Source organism: Suncus etruscus, chromosome 12 (assembly GCF_024139225.1).
Source record: "Suncus etruscus isolate mSunEtr1 chromosome 12, mSunEtr1.pri.cur, whole genome shotgun sequence".
In the NCBI taxonomy this organism is placed as follows: Eukaryota; Metazoa; Chordata; class Mammalia; order Eulipotyphla; family Soricidae; genus Suncus; species Suncus etruscus.
Genome location: NC_064859.1, coordinates 68,783,183 through 68,810,605, shown reverse-complemented (window position 1 = coordinate 68,810,605; position 27,423 = coordinate 68,783,183). Strand labels below are relative to the sequence as shown.

Here is a 27,423-nt window from a genome sequence, read left to right as displayed (position 1 = left end):
TTAGTCTAGACCCGCTTTGCAAAAGTCTGGAGAAGAGCTGCCCAGCTCCCTTTCCGGGGACCCTTTCATGTAGGTGCCCTGCCCTTCCCATAGGATTGTGCACCAGGAGTGCAAGGACTTTGGTGGCTTGGCTCGCCGGTCCTCCATCTAGCACACAGTACATGTCTCCTGAATGTGAGTAAAGGGTGACTGGGAATGAGTCTCAGCGCTCACCTCTCTACCTGGTAAACTAGTGTGTTTGCTCAAGTGAACAGTGACCTCAGCACACACAGAAGTTCCTAGCTGTGACTATGCGTGGGAAACCGTGAGAGCTGAAGAGGGGTCGAGGAAACATTTATTCCAGCTCTCTTCAAGACTTCCAGCTCCAACACCTGGTGCCGACGTATGGGGGGTATAGAGGCCTCCGCACCCCGAAAGACACTTCCAACTGCTGGGTCAGTTGCTCCAGCAACACCTCGAAGAACTTCTTGCCCACGTAAAACTGGTCCCCATTGTGGTACACCAGGTTGGGTGGTCTGGGCAAACCTGGTGTCCACCGGCGAAGAGGTTTTAAGCGTTCCTAGAGCCTGATCCGAGTGCTGCCAGTGTCCCCAGCCACCAGCGCTTCTCTCACTTAACCTAGGACAGCGAAGATGGGACGACCACCAGGACCTCCGCTGTCTGTGGCTCAAGGGATACCTGCCGCGCTCGGGTCAGGGTGCGGGTGTGGGACTGTGCTATGACGCCCCCCGCCCCACTCTGCGATATGACCACCAGCTGCCACAAGCTTCTGCAGCCCGGTTGTTGAAGTGCAGGCAGAGTTAGGTCAAAGGAAAGTTTCTAGATGGCCCCCTCCCTGCAATAGGGGTGGAAGAGAGAATGAAATTCTGGACCAGTGAGGACTGCAGAGGTCCAGGAAATTCTGGAAGATGCACAGCAACCCTCAAGTGTGACAGAAATACAGAGTGCCAGGGGCCCACCTTGCACCATAATTTCTCCTCACTTGCCTTCAGCAACGAAAATGTTGGGGGAGTGGGTCGTCAGGTCAATCAGATCAGTCAAAACTGCCCCAAAAATAATACTGTCTGAAAACCACCGGTTACTAGCAGCAGCTAGTACCTCCATGGAACATTCAGAATGCATCTTTGAGGGAAGAACAATTCAAGGTGGAGTTTCAGGGGCCTCAAATTCCCGGCCCGAGGGCCGCAAACGGCCCTCCGTACAACATTTTGTGGCCCTGCCCTAGAGTAATCTTTTTTTGTTTTGTTTTGTTTTAGTTGTTTGGGTCACACACCCCCAATGTTCAAGGCTTACTACTGACTTTGCACTAAAGGATCACCCCGACTTTGCCTCCTGCGGCCCCCAGGTAAATTGAGTTTGAACCCCTGGTAGTATGCTAGTATTCTAGATAAGCAGGCCACTCCAACTGAGCTGAGACTGAACAATTCTAATAATGCGTTTTTCATCAAATATCTGACATGGGGTACTATCAAAACATATGAAAAAATCATGAATCAATAACAGAAAATTTTAAATGGAAACAAACTCTTCTTCAAAGAAGGCATGCAGTTTCCATAAATGTACATGAAAAATGTTTGTCCTGTATGATTATAAGAGAAATGCAAACCAAAGCAACAGTGAGCTATCATTTCACACCTGACAGAATGCCTTCTTTCTGAAAGTAAAGATACAAGGGGCCAGAGAGATAGCACAGTGGAAAGAGTGATTTGCAAGAAACTGGATGGTACTTCAAGGTATTGTTTTTAAAGGAAATAAGTCAGGTAAGATAAAAACAGACTCACGATTTTAATTATATATGGCAGAAAAATCAACCAAATAAAATTATTTATGAGCATTTTCTAAGTTAATTACCAAATTTTCTTTAGGTATCAGAAAATAGTACAGTTGGGGCCTGAAAGATAGCATGGAGGTAAAGAGTTTGCTTTGCATGCAGAAGGATGGTGGTTCAAATCCCGGCGTACCATATGGTCCCCCAAGCCTGCCAGGAGCGATTTCTGAGCGTAGAGCCAGGAGTGACCCCCTCCCCCCCCAAAAAAAATAGAAAATATTACAGTGGGTAAGATATTTGCCTTGCCTCTACTCAGATTCATCCCCAGCAGCAGTTATGGTCTTCTGGGCTAACGGAAGAGATCCTTGAGCACAGAACTGGAGTAAGCCCTATGCACAGATGGATTTGGTCCCAAAAAAATTTTATTATCTTTAATTATTATTGAGATAACACTGTTTCAGTGTTCAATGTCAGTATTTGTGTTTTAGGAATAAAATGTTACTTTACCTTACCCATTACCAATGTATCCCTCCACCTTCCCTAGGTTTCTTCTTGTTCACTATCTCATTCCTCAATTCCCCCTCCCTCTCAACCAAGCAAGCTCAATTATTTTGTCAGTCCAAAATGGTTGCTTTCTATGGGCTTTGTCTATTCTCTTTGGTTTATTTCTATATACCACATATGCATGCCATCATCTGATATTTGTCTTTTGTCTTCTGACTAATTTTGCTTAAAATTATACCCTCAAGTTCTATCTAAGTTATAGCAAAATGCAAATTTGTTTCACTTTTATAGATAAGTAGTATTATTTTATATCTAAATAAAATCACTTATCCACTCGTTTGTTGTTGAGCTCTTGTGTTATTTCTAGGCCTTTGTCAATTTAAGTAGCACTACAATGAGCATACGTATGAACATATCATTTTGACTTAGTATTTCTATGTTCTTGGGATAGATACCAAGCAATAATATTACTATATTACATGGTAACTCTGTTTTTAACTTTTTAAGATGTCTTCGTAGTGATAGTCATAGAAGGTAAGACAATTTGCATTTGACCAACGGTGACTGTGAAGTTCTTTTTCTCCTCATTCCCTGCCAGCACTGATCTTTTCCACCCTTTTTTGATATAAGCCACTCTTATTGGTAGGAGGGAATATCTGTTTACACTTTTATTTGCATTTCTCTAATAATTCTATAAGGACACACAATTTTACATACCTATGGACTATATTATCTTTGATGAAAAACCTACTCAACTCTTCACCCTCATTTTTTGAGAAGATAAATAATTAGCTAAGATATATATTAGGAGAGAAAGAAAGGTAAAACAAGAGAGAAGAAAAAATGAAGAAGTAAATACAGTAAAAATAAGTTTAAAAAATGGGGCCAGTGCACTGGAGTTGGAAGGTTTTCCAATATCTAGGCATTTCACCAATGATGGAGGTGGTCTTTTCTAAGTGAAAGTTTCAGGGTTAGACAGTGGCAGGAGCATTTTAGAATAAGCAGTTTCACATCTAGAGTACTAAGCAATGTGATAGTGAAAACTATAAGAGGCGGCTACCCTATATAGTATCGTCCACCGCATCTTATGTATCGATGTTTCTTGCCTAAAGAGAAACTGACAGTGTGAGTTTATTTAATATAGATTGAATTGATGAAGAAGAAGAAGAAGAAGAAGAAGAAGAAGAAGAAGAAGAAGAAGAAGAAGAAGGAGGAGGAGGAGGAGGAGGAGGAGGAGGAGGAGGAGGAGGAGGAAAAGAAGGAACAAAGAAATAGGAAGAAGATAATAGAGAAAAGAAAAGAAGAAAAAAGGAGATAGTAATTTGCAGAAACTTATTCAATGATTGGGACCTGTAACATAAATCTGTGGTGTGCCATTGACTGTTTCAGTGGTCTGAATGATCATATTCTTTGGGTCTTGACCCCCATTTTTTATGGGAATCTTTGTTTTGGTGTAGAATAAACTAAACTTTTAAACTTCACTTAAAGCTCTGTGCATAAGAGACCATTATAATAGCATTGTAATCCACAGAATCTCAATTTTAATTATCAAAAGATAAAAATAGAAAAACAATATGGATAGTCCTCAAAAAAACTGGAAATTGAGCTCCCATATGATCCAGCAATACTATTCCTAGGGATATACCCTAGGAACACAAAAACACAATACAAAAATGCCCTCTGCATGTCTAGATTCATTACAGTACTATTTACAATAGCCAGAATTGGGAAACAACCCAGACGCCCAAGAATAAATGAGTGGCTAAAAATATAATGGAATATGCAGCTATCAGGAAAAATGAAGTCATAAAATTTTCCTATACATAAATGGACATGGAAACTATTATGCTGAGTGAAATAGGTCATAGATAGAGAGATAAGCATGAAATAGTCTCATTTATCTGTGGAATTTAAGATAAATAAAAGACAGTATGACAATAATACCAGAGACAATAGAGATGAGGACTGGAAGGACAGGCCCATGATATAAAGCTTACCACTGGCCCACAGTATGAAGCTTACCACAAAGTGCTTACTCACAAGTGCTGAGTGCAGTTAGAGAAATAACTACACTAACAACTATCATGACATTGGTAGTGAGAGAAATAGAATGCTTATCTTTGAGATAGGGGTTGTGGGGGTAAGTAGGGGGCATTTGTGGTGAGAAGGTTGCACTGGTAAAGGGGTGTGTGTTTTTTATGTCTGAACCCCAACTACAAACATGTTTCTGATCATGGCATTTGAATAAAGATATTAAAAATAAAAAGATAAAAATAAGTGGTTAGTCAAAGAGAAAAGAGATAGGTATAGCTAAAGTGGGTTAAGGAGATCAATTATATGATGAAAAGCAGAACTGGATTTTACTGGAGCACTTAATGTAGCCTGTGCAGAATTTTCAAAATATGCACCTGCATTATAATGTAATGTTACCTCAATTTTTAAAAATGCATTTTCAATGATTTTGATGGGCTTAAAGTTATGGCACTAGATTGTGTACTATCTGTTGAATAAGGTAAAAATATTAATACCATAAATATTAATATCTTATTTTTTATTCTTCAGGAGAAACCTGCCATTTACAGCTAAAGTCATTTTCCAAACTAGCAGCATGTCTCAACAACATTAAATACAGATGTTATATCATAAATGTGACCATGTTATTTAGTCAAGAAGGTTCAAATATCCAAAATACTTCAAAGAGTATGAATGAATATTCATGTAGTAACCCGTGGTTCTTGAGTGGATTTAGAGATTTTCTCTGAATACTGGTTTAACTGAGAACCTCAATGATGGCCTCTCCCGAGGACACAGTAGGCAGATGGAGCTGGGGTAGCCCTTGAGTCTGAGGCGGCTCACACCCCCATCAGGAGAGATGGTGAGCCTCACATGAGTGATGACATCCTGTAGCTGCAGGGTCAGGCTACTGAAGGAATGGCTTTCATTGGGAGACAGCTGAAAGAGAGACAGATGGAAAGGTCCTTGCAATAATGCAGTAATGGAAAAACTGAGCTCCCTCACTCAATGCAAGCAGGGACTAAAGGGCCTTCAGTTATTAAGTTAGAATTTGGTTTATCCCAGAAATCTGCCGGCAGGGAATGGTTGCCAAATAATACTGGTATGAATACTTGGGTTCCTGAGTTGTTTGTTGTTCCTCATAGTTAATTAACAGAACAAATTGATGATAAATAAGTGGAAGTGTTGGGATCCCCAAAAAGTTGTCACTGCTTGTCACATGGAATTAGCCCTCAGCCTCCAACTTTAACCCCCAATGTTTGCCCCCTTATTTGATCTCGTTTTTAGGAGTGGGGATCTCTGAAGCAGTGCTCAGGGTCCTCGAAGCCACTCTTTGCAATTCCCAGTCAATGGGGCAAGTTATTCAATGAAAGGACCACAGAAGCTGTTTCTCAGCCTAGCAGAAGTTGCTCAGGCCACCAATGTGGTGCTCACAGACTTCCAGGGTCATAACCTGGCCATTATCAAGAAGCCATGTGGTGCTGGGATAAGTCAAGATGTCTAGTCCCTGGTCTATCTTCCTGGATTAAGATCATCCCCCATGGGGGGTGTTCTTTTTTATAACTAAAACCCAACTACAAACATGTTTGTAATCATGGTGCTTAAATATATTTTAAAAAAAATATAAGAATATCCCCTTAGAGCATCTCAGCATCCATGTCACAGATAAATTTATTATTATAAGTTTGAACATGCTAGTCCACCATCTAAGTCAACATAATGCAAAAATGCCTTTCCATATATTTATTCTAACACTATTTTTAAACAAAAATAGCTTAAAACAAAATTTTTAAAACAATTGTATTAGTAATATTTTTGTGAATGAATATTTAAAAAAAATTTTAAATGCAAAAAAAGTGAGGGGAAGGAAACAGAGTGAGAGTACAGCAAGTAGGGAATTGGCCTTGACACCCAACCAATTCATTTTAATCAGCAGCAACCCTTGAAACAAGCCAGGAGTGATTAAACCCTGAGCGCTACTAAGTGTAACCCAAAAACAAAACCAAAAAAATGCAAATGAAAAGTTAAATCAATTTTGTTAATTACATAAATGTTTGGTGCAATCTTTAAAAGCTCACTTTGATGTTAAGGTTTGAAGCAGCTCAAGTTGAGAACCTGCAATATTGTCTTGATACTAACTAACCTTTGTGATTGGGAGCAGTGGCTTCCACTTATGGATTGGAAGAACCCATTTTCGCCTCATCATGTTTTCCTCCTCATGAGTCGTCAAGACACAACCATCTAATTTACAGCTATCAGGAGAACTGCCTATCAAGACAAAAATTTTTACATTAGTTTTCCATTTGCTCAATTTTGTTTATATGATATTAGGTTGCTAACTTTTTTAATCATACCTAAATCCAATAATAAATAAGTTACGGTTCTTTACAAACAAAAACAGTGGTAGAAAGTGAATGAGAAAAGGACCACACCCTTTTGTCATGAGACTGATTACTGCATGGAATAAAGAATTTGTTCTTCTGAGGTAACAAAATGATCCAAAGTATGTTTATATGTGTCTAGTACACTAGTGTTTAAATATAAAGCATTTTACTTTTATAGTTGAATGTATTTTATAAGCTTTCCTTTTGAATTTACTTATTTGCATACTTCTATGTGGCTCATCTAAAATTATTAGTAAGCTGAGAAATGTTTTCCTTATGGCATCATATTTATAATGTTATGTAAAGGAAGAAATACTGAGATAAGGTAAAAAGTGCTTAGAACTAATTGGTCATTTTATATTTAAAGATGTTTGTGTGTTCTGTTGGTGAAAATATATAATCCCAAGTTTTTCTTCTCTCTTTGAAACTTTATAGGAATCATGTGTCCATTCACTTAGAGTAATATTCCTCAATCAGGAATCATATTGTTCACCCACCCTGAGGCTCCCCAGGAAATTCCATGGAGGGCAGTAGTGAAAATTCACCTTATAGGAGAGCCAAACCATGAAACTGTAGGGGCAAGTGGTAGGACCAAAGAACCAGACAGATAAAACTAGATCAGAAGGAGGCACTGACAAATAAGGTTAGACCTTTATAGAAGGTTCCACATTCTTTGTGAGGATGGCTACAAGAGTTTCCCTACCCCTCAAAACAAATTCAGCAGAGCTGGGTTAGTGATCAGAAACTGATAAAGATTTAATGGTTCAAATGCCTCTTTGAGGCTTATTTCTTGAAACTGCAAGACCCAAGGAAGTTAGCATGCTTCTAACCAGTGCTTGTGAAAACCCAAAGGATATAAGAGGAAGACATTACTTACAGCAGCTGGTTCTTTGCTCCACAAATGTACATATTGTGTACATATATATATATATGTATATATATCAAGCTTTGTGTATTTGATACTTAGAGGTGGATGTTGATATTGGAAAGACTTGCCCCCACACTACCATGGACATGATGGGAAAACAGAACAGAACCCCACCATGAAAAGTGAATGAAGATAGGAGCACTGAAATCTCAACTAGGAATAGCCACTTAACTAATGTCTCTGAGAGGGAGAGAGAGACACACAGAATAGTCTCACTCATCTATGGGTTTTAAGAAAAATAAAAGACATTGTTGAAATAATTCCCAGAGATGAGGGCTAGAAGACCAGCTTACGATATGAAGCTCACCACAAAAAGTGGTGAGTGCAGTTAGAGAAATAACTACACTGAGAACTATCATAACAATGTCAAAGAGTGAGAGAAATAGAAAGCCGGTCTCGAATACAGGCAGTGGGGGGGTGGAGGGAGATGGGGGTATCGGTGATGAAAATGGGGGTGGTGTTCTTTTTATGACTGAATCACAACTACAATCATGTTTGTAATCATGGTGTTTAAATAAAGATATTATTAAAAATAAATGTCTCTGAAAAAGATTCCAGTGAGTAAATGTTGAGAATGTTTAATAAGCTCATAGAAATTTAATAATCAAGAATTCTTGAAATAGTTATTTTTCTTTTATTATCACTTATCATAAATCTTCATAAATATGTAATGTGCCTGAATAGAATAATTAAGAACAGTGGGCATAATGATTTACAAAATATTTTGTTACATAATTATCCAAAAATTAGCTGCTATATTTGACAGTGGTAGTTAAACAATCATGAGACATCCAATTCAGTACATATATATATCACATTTCAGTTAATAATGAATCATAAAATTTAATAATCTCTCTTGAACTTTTGAACTTTCAATATGAAACACATATATATTTCTTAAGAGAAATAAACAATATAATTGTGTGCAAATGTTTCTACTAATGGATGTACACAATTTTTAAATGTGATCAATCCCTTAAAAACCAAGCTTAATGTGATCAGAGAGAGAGAGAGAGAGAGAGAGAGTCAATAGGCAGGAGCACACATATTGCATGTGGGAATCTTGGGTTCTATTTTCAGCATCCCTTGACTCTACTGAGTACCATCAGGAATGAACCTTAAGCATCACACCAGGAGTAGCCACTAAAAATCTCTTTGTGTGGCCCAGAAGCAAAAATAAACATTTTAATTTTAAAAGTCAATCTTATAGGCGTAGTTGCTCCAATTATTTTCCTCGGGACAACCTTACAGCTGAATAAATATTCTCCATCTAATCATTCACAAGACAACTAGGGAATATTTTAAAGACAATTCCCAAAAGTAATATAGGGATTCCATAGAAAAGGGCTTATAGTAGCAAGAGAATTTCATAGGAGACCATGGTCTGATTCAGTTCTGAGTTCTATGTTTTCTTTATAACCAGCATGATAACTATAATGCACTTCCTAATAGCTTTGCATTTACCTTTGAAATGTTTTGTATCGATCTCAATGTGTGTTATTACACCAGAATGTGCCAGTCGGAAAACTGCCCATTCACAACCCTGAATGAGGAGGGTGCCATTCTCATCATTCTGGAATTTAAAGAAATGTAAATAAAGATAAATCAACTTAGTGACCTTCAGACCAGTTTTAAAAAACAGCAGATGAAAGATGTGACCATGCTACAGAACTAGCTTACCATGATAATAAAAAAAAAATGGTGTAGCATAAGAACATATGCATAAAACCCTAACACTAATACTATTGTAAGCTATGGTGCCTCAAATAAAAAAATTTAAAAACTGGGTCAGAGTAATACCATAGCAATAGGGCATTTGCCTTGCATACAGCACTCAGCACAGACCCGGATTTGATCCCTAGTATCCCATATGGTCCACCAAGCCTGCCAGAAGTAACCCCTGAGTACCACCAGGTGTGGCCCCAAAACCAAAAAATTAAAAACAAAAAAATTAAAATGTGAACATGTAACATCTCTATATATTTTACTATAAAGGAGTTTCCTGTGAATTTGTACATTACTATCTGTATTAATCCTGACTCTACTATCATTTCTTTAAACACTTGATACCAAACAAAGGGTTCATTGAATATTCTCTGAGTTAATTTGTAAATTAATCTCTGTATAAATCATCTCTCTGCTTTTATTTCTTTAAATGTTTCATGCCAAATAAAGGGTTTATTGAATATTTATACATAAATTTCTAACATGTTATCTATGTCAATTATCTCAAATAAAATGCCATACATTAAATAAGGTCTTTTCCAAAGACAGTGCATAAATCTCTTAATCAGTTTGGTTTTAACTCTCAAAGTAGGTATGTACTTGGTCAATTCTATACCATGACCCTACATGATGTCAGTTTCAACCCTTAGTTTCTGATGGGGGGTAAGTTATTTTGGGAGCTACACCTGGCAATGCTAAGAGGTTACTCCTGGCTCTGCTGGAGTAACTTGGGATCTACTGGCAGTGCTTGGGGACCATATGGGATGCCATTTGGCATATGGAATGCCAAATCTGGGTTGGCTATGTGAAGCACCCTATCTCCTGTGCTAAACTCTTGACCCAAGAGTGTTTATTCATTTCTGTCTGAAAGTGTTTGGGCGATGAGAAACTAATCCCCCAAATAAGATACTTAGAAATAAGTTTCCAGTGGAATTTTACAGAGTAAAGGTGTTTTCTTTCCTTTGTTTTGGTTTTGGTTTTCTTTCAAGTTAGCTATTGACCAAATTAAAGAGTTGAACAATCTTTAGATTTCTTGTCACCATTTTCTTCAGTGTTCTCAACCAGACATGCACAGACATAGAAAGAGAACAAGTATATTTTTCCTAGAACAACAAATTTATATAAATATAATATATAAACATTATATTATATAAATGTATAAAATAAACTTATACTTATATATAAGTATAAATTATGTGTGTATGTTGAAATTTTAGCTTCTCCTGTTTATTTGATTTGAGAACCACACCCAGCAATGCTCAGGGGTTTCTCATCTAGATCTCACTCAGGATTTATGCTGCTAGTTCTTAGGGAATATGTAGGGAACATATGATGCTTACAAGGCAAATGCTCTACCTGCTGTACTGTATCTCCAGTCCCTTGTTTCATTATTATAAAAGTCAAGAAACATTTCAGCAGTACATTAAATTAACTAGCAACTACCAGCTGTTTGACCTTCTGGGTATTTGTCCTGATATTATAATGAAGCAGTAGGGAATTTGGGAAATGTGGAAAGTAATAAACAGTAAAGAAATGTTTAAGACATTCATAAAGGGCCGGAGCAGTGGCGCTAGAAGTAAGGCATCTGTCTTGCAAGTGTTAGTTTAGGACGGACCGTGGTTCTATTCCCCTGGCATCCCATATGGTCCCCCAAGCCAGGAGCAATTTCTGAGCACATAGCCAGGGGTAACTCCTGAGCATCAATGGGTGTGGCCCCCAAACAAAAAAAAAAAGAGGTTTATAAAGTGTTGCCTAAAGGTGAAAAAACTTTTGCATTTTATAAAAACTATAAATCATGGCTATTTCTAGCTTCTTGCCTTTAATATTGGGGGCCTGTCTACTCTTCTTGCAGTCTCCCAACCATCCGCCATAGATTTTGCCTGGCCAAGTCCTATAAAAGAATATCAGTTAGTGAGATTACACATAATTTTATGTAAATGTAAGAAAATATATAATTGAATTATAGATCCCATGCCTCTAAGTATTGCTAGATAAATTATTTTACTAAAGTTAGTGTTTAATAAATTCACATAGTCTTGGGATTAGAAAATATTTTATATCAACTGCTGTATAATTTTTTTTTTTTTTTTAGTTTTTGGGTTTGGGGCCACACCCTGTGACACTCAGGGGTTACTCCTGGCTATGCACTCTGAAATTGCTCCTGGCTTGGGCGACCATATGGGATACCAGGGGATCGAACGATGGTTCATCCTAGTTTAGTGCATGCAAGGCAGACACCCTACCACTTGCACCACCACTCCGGCTCCCTATAAATTCCTTTTTATCAACTATTTAAGTCAAAATTAGACTGCTATTGATTTACTTTATATAACAAACATGAACTCCTACATTCATAAGATATAATATTCATATTTTCATAATTTGAGATGACTCTCCTTGTGGACCACTTATACCATAGTAGGATATTTAATGCTGGTCCCCCCAGAATTCTGCAAAATAAAATTCAGTTCCTAGAGCATCATCTCACCTATGATATTATTTGGGTGCCCACGAAGCGCATTACTAAATCCTACACAGGTGCCCCCTAAAGAAATGGCCACTAAGTCCAATAGTTCTTTGGGGTCAATCCGTGTCCAATCTTTTTGTCCAATACCATATACTCTAAGACGTGCGATACCACCATCTGAAAAGGAAGGAACCTTTTGTTATTTCATTCTTCAAAAAGTGTCTCTTAGAGAAAAAAAGTGTCTGCCATACAGGCAGTCTAAGGGGGTGGGGTGGGGTAATGGGGGATAATAAATAAGTGGGGAAATTGGTAGCAGGAAATGAACACTGATAAAGAGTTTGGTATTGAAACATCACATAGTCGAAATTCAACTATCAACAACTTTTTGACTTTGAATATCACAGTGATTTAACTTAAAAAAGAAAAAGATAAAGAAAAAAACATAGAAAAGAAAAAGTATCTCTTAGAAAAATCACAAACTACATAGTCCTTGAACCTGCCTACTCTACTCAAATATATCAGCCCAACCAAAAGTGCTTACATTTACCATTTTTCATTACTTTTTTCCAGCTCTCCTCCTAAAGACTAATTTTTGCTCTGCGGTCTTGACTTGGTGAACAGGTGCCAAGAGCCTTTTCCCTTTTTATCTAACATTGTCTCCTTCCTCCTCCACCTGGTCCCTGATTTATTTCCCAGGTTAAGTTTATCATCTACCCCTGCATATATCCTCCAAAGTTCTCATCTAAGTTCACATTTCTCTTTTTTTAATCCATGTGAATATCAATCTTCCCAAACTCAAATATTAAATTGTTTCAGTCCAATGTTACATAAAAGTTTTAGACTCATCTTTCTCTCGTAATATAAGACAAGAATGATTATTTTGTTTGCCTTTATGTTGTCTCTGCTTTCACCCAATTCTGGCACAAAATATGGGTTCACTTTTTTGCTAAATGTTTCAGAAATGCTTAGAAAGATTTATCAGAGCTATAATAATATTTGTGCCAGAAATTAGCTTTGCTAAAATCCACTCAAGACTCATCACATTCTTCTTTTTTATTTTCACAAATTATTGCCTCACAATACAATTGAGAATGCAAAAATTTTATAAAATGCAAAAAATTATAAAATTATAAAAAATAGCTACTGAGAACCAAGGAGCCTGAGAGTAAACTGACAAGTAGAAAATAACTAACAAGATAATCACACTTACTAAAAAATGTTTGGAAAATAAACAAATGATGAAACTGGAACAAACATAGTAGGTAGTGTTCTTTTCTTAATGAGATTGACTGGCATTCAATTCCTGGCATTATATACAGTCCCCTGAGTCCTGCCAGGAATGATCCCTGAGAACAAAGTCTTGGGAACTGCCAGATGTGGCACCCCAAAAGAAAAAATAATAATAAACAGATTGGACTATATCAATCAAAAAGTTTCTGGGGCGGGAGCACTAATACAATGGGTAGGGCATTTGCCTTGCACACAGCCAACCCTGGTTTGATCCACACCATCCTATATGGTCTACCATGCATCACCAAAAATAATTCCTAAGTACAGAGCCAGAAGTAGCCCATTATCAATACCAGTGTGTCCACCATTAAAAAGGTCTTATAAAAAGACACCTTACTAAGTGAGGGAAAAAACACATGATACATAATTGATTGATACCCAAGATATATAAAGAATTATATATTAAAGAATATATTAAAATATTAATATATTATATATGTAATATTAAATATATATTTAAGAATTCAGCAATAAAATAAATACAATACCCCCATCCACAAATGAGGCAAGTAGATGAGCAATCACTTTCATAAAAGATATATGGATGGCCAGCGGGCATATAAAATAGTGTTCACTAATAATTAGTGGAGTAAAATCAAAATAACAATGAGATATTATCTCAGGCCTGTGAGAATAGCACATATCAAAAACTCTGGAATTAGTGTTGGTAGAGTTGTGATGTGACAGAAACCCTCACTCAATGCTGAGAATGTCATCTGTTTATCCTCTATAAAAAACAATATGAAGATCTAACCAAAAACTAGGACTAGAACTACCATAGGACAGTGATACCACTTATTACCAATTATCAATAATTACTTACAATTATCAACAATTATTAACAATTATCCCCCAAACACAAAACCATTAATTCTAAATTATATATAAGCCAATGTTTATCACCACACTTATACAATATCCAAGATATGAAAACACCCCCAAATGTCCAAATATAGATGAATGAATTAAGAGATCATACTATACTGGGGTCAGCAAGTAAAGCACTGCCTTGAATGTACAAGGTCTTGAGTCTGACTCCTTGCACTAAATGTCTCCCACTATTGCAGGATATAGCCCTGATGGTACCAGGTAGCCCAAACAGCACCATATCACAGGCCCTGGTTTTGAATTGTCTGGCCCAGTTAGACAGATATTTCCTAGAGTAGCTATAAACACCTGAACAGTGTTAATGAGGCTATATAAATAACCAATGTTGTTGTGATGTTGAAACGTGAAACTACTTCATTATACTGTGTATAAGGATATACATGATTTGCTTTTGTTTGGGGCCACATCTGGTGTTGCAGGGGTTACTCCTGGTTTTGTCTCAGCGATCATTCCTGGCAGTGCTCAAGGATGCTGGGGATTGAACCCAGGTTGGCTGTGGGCAAAACAAGTGCCCAACCCACTGTACTATCTGCCTAGCCCTGGATATACCTGACTTTTAATAGTACAAAATAATAGGTATGTGATTTATTATTCATCCTATACTATTTAGAAATATTTCTTATATGTAAGATATTTTCTAGTAACAGCACAAAAATGAGTGTGAACACAATTTATATTGGCAAGTAAAATGGCTAGTCACTCAAATCTGCAAAAATAGCTGAAAGATAAATGGAGTAAAAGGAATGTTAGTATAACAAATGCTAAATAAGTAAAAATATATACTTACTCTCTTTTTGCCCAAATTCTCAAAAATATAGAACTCTAGCCATTGTATCAATTTTGTTAGGATTATAATACTTTTGTAATGTAATGTTCCTAAAAGGCAATAATAATCAACCCCTGAAAAAATAAGCAGTATATCAGAAACAAAAACATTAAATTAAAATAAGAAAATTTAGAAAATTTACAGAAATATAAAAGTGTTTGGTCACCATAGGTGACCAAAAAAAAATCAAAAAGGTAAAAAATATAAGATGAGATGAGATGAAACTCCAAATATGCCAGAAGGATGAAATAAGCTATACTTAAAGGGAATTTTATAGCTATAAATGCCCCTCATCTCTTTCCTCCCCCACCTCTGCCTGTCTTTGAGACAGGCATTCAATTTCTCTCACTCACTACCATTGTCAAGATAGTTGTTAATGTAGTTATTTCTCTAGCAGCATTCACCACTCTTTGTGGTGAGCTTCATATTGTGAGCCAGTCCTTCCAGCCCTCATCTCTATTGTCTCTGGGTATTATTACAATAATGTCTTTTATTTTTCTTAAAACCCATAAATGAGTGAGACTATTCTGTTTCTATATTTCTCCCTCTGATTTATTTCACTCAGTATAATAGTTTTCATAAACATGCTACCTTAGTTGCTAGTGTGCCTATGAAATAAAAATTATTCATAGATATCTAACAATACAACTTAATTCTTCACATCCCTATTTATCTGATAAATTTTCAACGATTACCCATTTGGATAGATAAGTTAAAACAAGAATTTAGTAGAAAACAAAATAGGTACAATATAATTCTACTTAGAGAGTTCAGTAACCATTAAAAAAAAAAAGTAATTTTCTCTTTATTCTATGTTCCAACACAAATAGAGCCGAGGATGTCTCATATCATATTTACCTGGAAAAATGTTGAGTCTTATGTGAGTCCATCTTTGCTGAGAATTAACAGAAAAGTAATTGTGGCTGGAATCAGGCTTGTCTAACTTAAGTTCTGTCATGTGAACCAAGTAATTCCAGTTGTTGGACTTTAGCTAGCAATAAATATTAAAATGTTAGCAATGGTCTAGGGAACAATAAATGCTTTCATTCTAGTGTCTTTGTGGGGGTTATGGAATAGATATGCTTGGAATAAAAATTAATGGTAGATGTCTAATGAAACACATTAATAATAATATTAATAAAGATAAAGCCCCAGGTTTAATAATAAACAGAATAAAGACCCCGGGTTAGTTGGGTTTTTTTTTTTTTCACTGTTCAAAATAGCCACAGGGTGATAGAGGCAAGAAGCAGACAGGATTCATTGGTAATGAAGGGTGAGATTTCACATTATTCTGAATGTCTTCACTTTGAGGATTCTTTGAATGATTATTTGAACATTCAAATAAAAACCAGGGATGCTCCCATGGATCATAGATTTGGAGTAAATTGGTTGGCCTGAACCTTACAACAATTTTCTCCAGATTAGTATTTTAAGATGAGAATCCACTTGGTTCATGTTATTTATTTCCCACTCTTCTATGGACCAAACCTGAAAAAAATTATACAATAACACATGCATATGCCCAAATTATTGTTTAACTTATTGGACATAGTAACTTGTGATGATACTATAAAAAGTATTTAAGGTTGGGGCCAAAGCAATAGTGCAGCGGTAGGGCATTTGCCTTGCACACCTCGGTTCAATCCCCAGTGTTGCATATGGTCCCCCCTAGCCAGGAGCAATTTCTGAGCGCATAGCCAAGAATAATCCCTAAGTGTCATCGGGTGTGGTCCCCAAAATAAAGTATTTAAGGTATATGAGATAGTTCAAGAAGTTGAGCACATGCTTTGCACTTTTGAGGTTTGGGTTTGATCCCCAGCACTTCCTGGTCCCCTGAGCATTGCCAGAAGTGATTCCCTAAGCACAGAATTAGGAATAACCCAAAAGTACACCAGATGTGGCCCCAAATCATCACCACTTTCCCCATAAAGTATTTAAGCTTTAATGTTAAATTTCTGTATCTATCACCTTGAGGCCAGAAATTGTAGAAGCACCCGACTTTGTACCAAGTGCTAGCCATGGTTTTCACTTGCATGAACCTCTCAAAATAGATGTCAAGTACACTGGGTAAGTAAGAGAGGAGAGGCATGCCTGGTTGATAGCCCCACAGAATAGCTTTGCAAGACCAAGTTTGCAATACAGTTTCTTTACTGTCCTGCTGGGACAAAACCCAGTTCTTTCCCAGAGGCATACCTTGGCAACGGCTTCAAACTCCTGAGGTGTGGCTGCGGTTCCTGTCCTGACTCCTCTTTGTGGAATTTCTGGTTGTTTATTATCTGAAGTTAGAGTAGCCATCTAGGGTAAAAATTCTTCTTCCATACAATGTGGAATATACTCTCAAAGTACATTGTATGGTAATTTTCATTTTGTGAAAATGTATTATTTTATGTCAACATATCAGATAGTCAAAGGAACAGTCATGTTTATTAGAGTTCAATGCTTGTAATGATAATTTCAAAAATAGCTTATTTGCCTAAATAATGAATTAGATGAATGACTAAAGAAACTGTGATATATATATACAATGGAATATTAAGCAGCCATCAGAAGAGATGAAGTCATGAAATTTTCCTATACATGAATGTACATGGAATCTATTATGCTGAGTGAAATAAGTCAGAGGGAGAGAGATAAACACAGAATAGTCTCACTCATCTATGGGTTTTGAAGAAAATAAAAGACATTTGTGTAATGATTCTCAGAGACAAAATAGAGGAGAACTGGAAGGTCCAGCTCACAATATGAAGCTCACCACAGAGAGTGATAGATGCAGTCACAGAAATAATTACACTGAGAACCTGAGAACCATCATAACAAAATGTGACTAAATGAGAAAAATAGAAAGCCTGTCTAGAGTACAGGCCAGTGTGGGTTGAGGAGGAGGAACACTTAGGGCATTGGTGATGGGAATGTTGCACTGGTGAAGGGTTTATATATATAAAGAATTCATATATATATGAATTCATATATAAATGGTTATATATATATGTATATATATATAAAGAATTCAGGGGGTATAATACATGTAAGTTGAATCCTGGCATCTCACGGATTGGTACTCCTTGAGCACCAATGGGGAAGCCTGGTGCTGCCTAAGTTTCTCTGAGTATAAGTACCACAGCACCAGGCCCATTAGGCTCACACTACCAGATTGAGCATTTATGGGAGTGAGCCTGGGGTCAGAAGCACTGCTGGGTGCTACCCTATTAAAGAGAGAAAGAACTGTATGCACATAAATACTTGTCATCCAACTAAGCACGTGGGGTATGCCACTGCCACAACTAGAAATACTCAAAATGTACATAAATGAATGGATAAAGAGTATGAAGGCATCTGTCCCATAGATTATTACTTCACAGTAGAAAGAAATGTATTATTTGTAAATATAACAAAATGAAGAAAAAAAGAATGAATATGGTATCAAACTACATCAAACTTAGAAAATATTATTTTGGTTTGTGGCCCACACTCTGTGGTGCTCAGGGATTACTCCTGGCTCTGAAATCAAAAAATTTCAAAAAAATATTTTATTATGTCAAGAATTTTCAAATTTGCATTAATAATTTTTAGAATATTGCAAGCTTAGTTCCATAAGCTCTGGTGCCCTCCATGACTTGTTTAAATTAATATTCAGTCAATATAAATAGAAGTAATGATAGGCAGTTGAACTGTTGGAAGGAATCTTGCTTATCCATTTCCTACCTGTTAAAGTGCCATCAATACTATCATTTTGTTTGTTTGTTGTGGGTGGCACCCAGCTGTTTTCAGGTATTAATCCTGGCTCAAAGCTCAGGGTTCATTCCTTGTAGTACTTGAGAGACCATATGGAATTGAACTTAGATCAGCCATGTGCCAGGCAAGCACCTTAACTGCTGTGCTGTCTCTCTGACTTTGTAACTTTGGGGGGGGAGAGGAGCATACCAAGTTGTGCTCAAGACTTATTCCTGGTTCTGCAGTCAAGAATCAGTCCTGGCAGGGTTAAGGGGCCATATGTTATGCCAGTGATCTAAATGCCAGTTCTGAAACATACTAGGTAAGTGTCTACTATGTGCAAGGGAAATGCCCTACCTGCTGTATTATTGCTCCAGTCCAGATCTCATACGTGTATAAAACAAAGTCCACTTATTCCTAAAACAACCTCAAGACTCATCAGTGCTGTGCATATAGTATAATTTTTCATCTGACATCATATGTCTTTCCTAAAAACATATATAACACATATAATGGTACATATCTCTAAAATAATTTTTCTGTAGTGCCAACTAAAGGAACAAATGTTTATCTTTAAAAGTCTGAGCATGTGACTGGAGAGATAATAGAGCAGGAAAGCTTGCTTTGCTCACAGCCATTAGGGTCCAATCCCTGAAATTCTGCCCTGCTTTGCTGCACCTTGAACCATCCCACCTGAGGGCACTTCAAAGGTGAGCTGTCCCCGCCACTTTTTCCTGTGGTGTGCTGTAGTAGCACAGGGCAACCATTGTGACTTTCTCTGTTCTACTAGGCTGGATCATGAACCATCCCACCCAGAAGTTCCCTGAGGGCACCTCTTCAGAGGTGCGCTGTACCCACCCACTAAGGGTGGAGCCTGATTCCTGCTGTGTGCTGTAACCAGCAGCCATTGTGACTTCCTCTGCTCTGTTGGACCTTGAGCCATCCTTCCCAGAAGTTTCCTGAGGGCACCTCTTAAGAGGTGAACCGCCCCCATACAAGGGTGGAGCATAAATTCTGCTGTGTGTTATAGCTTGGCTGGACCTTGAATCAATTCATCCAGAAGTTCCCTGAGGGCACTTCTTCAAAGGTGAGCTGCCCTCACCCACAAAGTGCAGAGCTTGATTCCTGCTGTGTGCTGTATACAGCACAGGCAGCCAGCAGCCATTGTGACTTTCTCTGCCCTGTTTGGCTGGCCTTTGAACCATCCTGCCCAGAAGTTTCCTGAAGGCACTTCTTCACAGGTGAGCTGTACCCGCACAAAAGGGTGGAGCCTAATTCTTGATTTGAGCTGTAGAACATGGCAACCATTGTGACTTTCTCTGCACTGGTTGGCTGGACCTTAAATCATCCTGCCCTGAAGTTCCCTGAGGGCACTTCTTCAGAAGTGAGCTGTCCCCATCCAACAAGGGTGGAGCTGGAGGAGTACAGCCTCTCTGCTTCACATCCTGGCCATGTATATCTCCTATCCAATGAGCCCTAGCACAACACACACAAAAAAAAAAAAAAAAAAAAGCACTACAAGTCTGACAATGAGGAACCAAGCAGTCCAACACCACGCATAGACAATGAAGATGGCAACTATGATGACCCAAAAAAGTCCCAACCACTTAATTTGTTTTCAGATAAAGAGTTTAGAGAAGAAATATGGAGGATGTTCATAGAACTCAAAGAAAGCTTGGATCGAGCTGAACAAACCACAAATAAGAATCAAGAGGATATAAAAATAGAAATCAGAAAACTCCAAACTGAATAACAGAAATGAACAACTTAGTAGGTGAAATGAAAACCTCATTGGGAATCTTCTCAAACAGAGTAACAGCAGCTGAGAACCACTAGCAAAACTCACAAAGAATAGGAGAGAGAGAAACTCAATAAACCAGATAAGATAATAACATGGGGATATCTCTACAGATACTGTAGAGATTCAAAGGGTAATCAGAGACTACTTTGAGAAACTCTATACCAAAAAACAAGAGAACCTGGAAGAAATGGATAAATTCTTGAATTCTCACAATCTTCCATGATTGAATCAGGATGATCTATTCTAACCTATCTAAACAAACCCATCACTATTGAGGAAATTAAAATGATAATCAAAATTCTTCCCCAAAACAAAATCCCAGGCCTAGATGGATTCACTAATGAATTCTTTAAAACCTTTCAAGAGGAACTACTACTCTTTTTCAGGCTCTTTCAGCAAATTGAAGAAAGAGAAACTCCCAAATAGTTTTTATAAAACTAACATCACCCTGATACCAAAACTATACAGAGATTCTGCAAAGAAAGAAAACTAAAGACCAATATCCCTGATAAACACTGATGCAAAGATCCTCAACAAAATCCTAGCAAATAGGATGCAACGTCTCATCAAGAAGATCATACACTGAGCCAGAGAGATAGCATGGAGGTAGGGCATTTTCCTTGCATGCAGAAGGACAGTAGTTAGAATCCCAGCATCCCATATGGTCACCCGAGCCTACCAGGTGCTAGTTCTGAGCATAAAGCCAGGAGTAACCCCTGAGCACTGCTGGGTGTGACCCCCCCCAAAAAAAAGATTATACACCATGACCAGTAGGTTTCATTCCAGGAATTCAAAGATGGTTTAACATGCATAAATCAATCAACATAATACACTGTATCAACAACAAAAAATAAAGACCATATAACCACATAATAGATGCAGAGAAAGCATTTGATAAGGTCTACCCCCCATTTATGATTAAAAAAAAACTCAACAATCTGAGAATGGAAGGAACTTTTCTCAATATAGTCAAGGCCATTTACCACAAGCAAATGGCAAATATTCTCAATGGAAATAAACTAAAAACCTTTCCTTTAAAATCTGGCACAAGACAAGGTTGCCCATCACCATTCCTACTCAACATAGTACTGGAAGTTCTTGCCATAGCAATTAGGAAAGAAAAGATATCAAGGGCATCCAGATAGGAAAAAAGGAAGTCAAGTTCTCACTGTTTACAGATGACATGATATGCTGTTCAGAAAACCCTAAAGACTCTACCAATCCCTGGAAGCCCATATGGCCCACAAAACCCATCATGAGTTATTCCTGAACACAAAGGAAGTAGTAGTTACTGAGCACTGTTGGGTGTGGTTCAAAAACAAAAACAAAACCAAAAATGCCTGAGTGGTTCATGTGGTCCAGCAATCAAAATATAGAAAGGACCCTTTACTGGAGACCCCAGAACTGCCCATAGCACACTGGAATAGCCCCTATCAGTGGATCCCCACAACTTCTGAAAAATGACTACAACTCCAATTCCAGATTCACTAGGCAATCCATTCCCCATTAACCTCCCAGCAACCTGCTCTACAAACTCACTCTGCTGAGGCATGAAATCTTGGAAATAGTAAAATCTATATTGGGTGAAAGAACACTGTAAAATTAAAACTCAAAAAAATCACATCACACTTGAGTGGAAATTTGATCTAAATTTCATTGTCAAAAGGGGTCCTAAACTTGTAACTTAACCTATTGGGTTCCAGACATGTTACTTAACCTATTGGATACTAAGACATGTTACTTAACCTATTGAGTCCCAGACATATTTTTGAACTTATTGAGAGAAAAGTATTTTAAAAGTCAGATAGGCCTACCAAACTACACAATTTCATTCTGGATACCAGTTATTTTCATGTCACCTTTTTCCAAATTAGCTGCTTGAATTGAAATTCGAGGCGCATAATCTCCAAGGAAATAAGAAATGTCCACATCAAAGCCTCGAATAATCCCCTGTACTCCCAGTTTGATGATGCACCAATCATGACCTGAGGCATCAAAAAAAATTACTCATTAGCTTTGATAAATGAATAGAAGTAAAATAATAACATCAGCACAAGCACCTCCTCCCATTAATTCTCAGTGATTAGTTCTCATAACATTGCTATCCATGGCCATCAAGATCCATAAGTCTAATTTTAGTCAAATTGGAAAGTTTTATTGAACTTGTGAGAGAGTGTATAGGGGTTAAGGTGGGCTTGTCATGCAGGCCATGAACTCTGTTTCAGCACTGCATATGATCACCTAAGCACAGACAGGAGCAATATCTAAGCTTAGAGTACAGAGTAAATCCTAACCACCAGCAGTGTGACCCAAAAATCAGAAAGAAAATGTATGAATGCTGAGTTCAGAGATTTTATGCTGATTCCAAACTGGTAGTTTCTTATGTATATTCTTGGCAAATTTCTTGGTCTTTTGGAGGTTCATTTCTTTAGTTGAGAATCTGAGATAAGCCTCTTCAGTTGTAACTGACACACAGAAAGCCAACTGGCTCAGCATATGTGAACTATAGAATCTCACTTCCTGCAAATTCTGTGTTCATTGTTATCCGGAGCTACAGAATTTGTCTACAAGTTTCCTCTCCCTCCAAATATTGTGTCCACTGTAGTCCAAGAACTTGTAAAGGGTTAATATTCTGTTCTTCAGCTCTTTGTTTCCTGAGATTAGATATACCCATTTTAAAGTGTCCAAATTTACTAAAATCAAATTATAAAAACAGCTATTAACCTAGCACTGAATTATTTCACTTTTGCAATCATTTCTTCAACTTTCAAAAGTGTGTCTTGGTTAAGATTAATGAGTAAAAACCTAATGTTACATATAAGTTAGTGTGATATATAAGCAGAGGTGTAGGATAGATATTTTCCAGCTTATCTTATTATGTGATTTACCATATGAATGGTTTTTTTCATAGTAATTAAATGTGAATAAGAACTCCTACTTCATGTAGTTTTGATGAATTTATAAACAATTCTCACCAATATTTCTGTCTTTCCAACAAAATTTTTGCCCTCACCTATCCAACTGCCTTCTGTATTCTCAGAGTTTGATATCTACAAAGGATACTGAGACTAAAATAGAGTGTCAAGAACCTCATGTTAACAGTAATCAAAAATAGTGGCCAGAGAGCTTTTTCAAGGGGATGAAGCAATGTCTTGCATGTGTAAAACTCCAAATTTGATCTCCACACAACATAGTTCCTTAGCACTGCCATTTTTAGCTCTAGAGGTCCCTGAACCCCATAGGATATAACTAGATGACTTCCAGCACCACTGGGTCCAAGCAGAACTACATTTCCTGCCAAGCATTAAATTGTCTATTTAGCACATTGATTAACTCCAGAAATTAACTCCAGGGGCCCTGTGCCCCTACCCTGGTTTGCAAGGTCAAAAAAATTTTTTTAAATCTTTGCAGTTCATGAACTTGTCATCTTATTACCTGGTGTCCTTTTTCTTCTGGTTTCCCATCCATCCATCCATTTCCCAAACTCTGTGTATTCATGTTCTTTAAATGTTGGACTTTCATTCTAAAGCAAAAACACATAACAAGTTTACAAAAAACATAGTTGACATAAAAACATAGAATTTCATCACACTAAGTTCTAGCATAGTGCAGAAAAAAAAGTCCATGCAAGCAAACCTAAGAAGGTCTAAGTATAAAGTTCCAAACTTCATACACAATCCATTCCTAGCCAGAAGATGATTCCATGCCTTTGTTTAATCAAGATAAATCTACTAGTCAGTGGTTCTCAGAACACAAAATCAATCACTATAGTAATAAATAAACCCATATCACAATTAATCTTGACCTGACAAATGGTTCAAGTTTATGCTAGAAGACTATCAGAAGAAAGTAAAAAAGGTAAAGATGAATGTCCAAAGACTCTCAAAGAAAGGACTCTCAAACAAGGGATTTGTTGATTAAATAAAAATTAAGTTAGCCAGAGACTAAGAGCACTACTCACATAACTAAGTGGTATCTCTAGAACCATAGTAAATACCACTCCCAGTGCACTTCCATTAAGCAAATAAGCACCATAACCAAGAGAATCAACCCCAGAAACCACAACAACAACAAATGTGGAAGGAAAAGAACAAATGACCAAAAAGCTGTATAGATCCTTCTCCAAAGACATTTAGATGACCAATAGACAAATGAAAAAAAAAAGTTCAACATCATATTATTATAGAATTGTAAACTAAAACCACTGAGTGATCATCTCACAAGAGTGAAAATGACCTATAACAAAAACATTGAAAACCACAAACACTGGCAAGGATATGAAAAAAAAAAAATAGCCCTTATTCTCTGATGATAGTAACAAACTGAGCCAACCTCTATAGAAAACTGTATGGATATTCTTTCTGTTGTTCAGATAGGGCATGTAAGAGTATTCACCTTTTCTAACTAGAAACTAGAATAAGTTCATCAGTATCACTATTCTTCATTTTATTATTATTTTCTCTGAGGATTAAGTTAGTTAATGCATATATGATACCTCAGAGGTCTCATACTTCGACAGGCTATGGACCAGCCCAGATAGGGCAGCCATATCTCAACCAGAGCAACCTGACAGCATGTCATCATGATGAAGAACAGCAGAGAACATGTGCAGTGGTGTTAAATAGCACACGTATTGTGTACCTCTGTGTCTGTTCCATCTCACTAACATACTCTTGCTCACACCATAGCTGACCAACCAAGACAGCAAGATTCCAGCAAAACTTCTACTTCCTCCCCAAGCTTGTCAGTATTTTCTTTGGTTTTTTTTTCCAATAAACACATCCTAAATTATATTATTATTATTGAGTATTTAAGAAATGTTTTCTCAAAATTAAAGATGTGTGTCATTTTACTTCCCAACACAGATGATGAACTCATATGAGACATAAGCACAATATCTGAGGTCATGCTCAGTAACTCCCATAAAGCAATGTGGTCCATCATGATGGTGGCAGAGCCCCCAGCTGTGTCTGCAATGTTGTAGCATGAGCTGATGCTGATTTCTCCATGTTGGTACTGTCTAATGTGCCAATTCACCAGTACACATCACAGGACTCTCATCCCAAATAGATGGGTAGATTTAATTAACATGGTGGCATAGATCACTCCACGCAACACTTTCCATCACAGAATGCCGATTTACAATACCTTTATAAGGTTTTCTGCAGGAGCGAAAAAATCATCTGTTGAAAATAAAACCTAGGCAAATAAAGAAATAAAGATAACATAACCATAAATTAAAAACCATTTTATTTCATTCCCTGGTGAAACATTACGAGATGCAGTAAAAACAAAAATGTGAAATTGCTTGGGGGTAGAGAAACAATATGCAATTAAGCCACAATGTTTTTTAAATGTTTCGATTTCATTGTCTGCCTCCTTCATCTTCTCTTCCCACCCTTTTTTCTTAATCCCCTTTACAATCTACCATCTGGCAGCAGACGTGCTTCACTTCTTACACTTGAGAAGAAATGAAGTCAACTTTTTTTTTCAAGAACTTTCACAAAGCATGGGCAAACCAAAAAAAAAAAAATGTGGGTGATCACAGGGTCACCCCAAAGATTTAACCAGTTTACTGAAAGATATCATGCAGGAATTTTGTGATTTACTAACTCAAATAGGACATTTCTGAGAAGCCTCGTGATTACACTAAGCAAGTGTAACCAGGGCTATAGAGCCTGCAGTCTAGAGGGGTCATGGCTGTTGACTACAGCCCAGAGTCTATGAGGCAGGTTATCCTAAACCCTGCCAATTGGGAGCTGCCCTGGATTGTTTGACACAGTGTGGGGTGAGGTATTCTTGCTGTATTGAGGTTAACCTGCTCCCTCTGAGAATTTAACAGGATAAAGTAAGGGAATGGCAGATAGAAGTTCCTTATCCTTCAGCTGAAAACTGCACAGGACACAGAATCCTTCCTTTTCCTTTTCTTCTCCCTATACCACCCTCAAATATCCCCCTCAAATCCTTAAATACATTGTGTTGGCATAAAACTGACCAAACTAGAGCACCACCCCCCTCATTTTCTGAGTCCTTAGCTTGGAATATCGTCACCTCATTTTTTGCCTTGCCAGCTCCTTCCTCAACTTTCAGGGAGTTTCCTTGAATGTTCCTTACCTGAAGGGATGGTGGCCTCTGCCCTTTCCACTGACAAATGTAATAGATAAGTTCCCACAGCATCTGTCCTAGCCTTGATGAAAAAGTCCAAAAAGATGGCTATTCTTTTATAACACACACAGTGTCAACAAAATTAATGACACTTTGGTGTCTACTACACATTTCAAACATTTTAGTCCCACACATCTTGTGGAAAACTTATACCATACACCTTGTTTATAATGTTAGCTCGGCACCTTCTTCTTTCCAGGTACATCTTGTACATTATTGGTTACAAATGTCTTGTACATTTCTGGTGCCACAGCTTGCACATTGTCAATACCACAACCTAATTCATTACTGGTACCACACAGCTTATAAAATTTGGTACCAACACATGTGTACATTGTCTATAAAGTTCTCAAAAAATCTCATCTAATACTTGAGGAGCACTGATCTAAGTAATATGAAAACACACGAGTGATAGTGAATTTTTCATCGACTAAACTGTCTCAGACTCTAACAAAAAGCAATATTACTTTTGCTTGGGACCAGAGTAATAGTGCAGTAGGTAGAGCACTTGCCTTGCATGCCGCCAACCTGGCTTTGATCCTCTATTCTTGACATGTGACTTTGATCCTCTATATGTGACATCATCCCCCAAACCTGCCAGGAGTGATCCCTGAATGCAGTGCCAGGAGAAAGCCCTGAGCTCAGCCGAGTGGGAACCAAAAACAAACTAAATCAAGTAAAAGAAATAAAAAGATTATCCTTGCTTAAAATTATCACCAATCTGATAAAAAGTGCTTTGAATGCATTTAAGAACAATGGTTTTCAATATTCTGGTCTTCTACCTGATTCCTGACATGGACGTAGGTCTATCGAACCAATGAGTGGATTCTTTATATGATTGCCTTGCAGTAGTGACTATTTACCTTTCCTCCTACTGCCTCAGATGCCATGTCAATCAACTGGACGAAGTCTGGAGTTTTGGATCTTGTTCCCTCCTTGGGAAAATCTATCAT

At 37.5% G+C, this 27,423-nt stretch overlaps 1 protein-coding gene across 1 annotated transcript; it reads right to left on the bottom strand.

The window, feature by feature from the left end:
- ALLC (allantoicase) lies at window positions 1-27,423 on the bottom strand. Its single transcript, XM_049784656.1, has 14 exons — window positions 27,334-27,423; window positions 25,454-25,504; window positions 23,741-23,828; window positions 22,165-22,290; window positions 16,987-17,069; window positions 15,652-15,784; window positions 11,811-11,966; window positions 11,140-11,213; window positions 9,062-9,170; window positions 6,429-6,553; window positions 5,039-5,224; window positions 987-1,122; window positions 410-525; window positions 1-147 (listed from the first exon to the last, which is right to left on the bottom strand). The coding sequence occupies exons 1-14, from the start codon at window positions 27,421-27,423 to the stop codon at window positions 1-3; spliced, it is 1,620 nt and encodes a 539-aa protein (XP_049640613.1).

Excerpts from the sequence above, each read along its gene's own strand:
- ALLC (XM_049784656.1), bottom strand. The coding sequence starts at position 27,423 with ATGATAGATTTTCCCAAGGAGGGAACAAGATCCAAAACTCCAGACTTC. Across the intron at positions 9,171-11,139 it reads ACAGGCCCCCAATATTAAAG|AATGATGAGAATGGCACCCT; the intron begins GCAAGAAGCTAG and ends TTTAAATTCCAG. Across the intron at positions 5,225-6,428 it reads CACTGCTCCCAATCACAAAG|CTGTCTCCCAATGAAAGCCA; the intron begins GTTAGTTAGTAT and ends TCTCTCTTTCAG.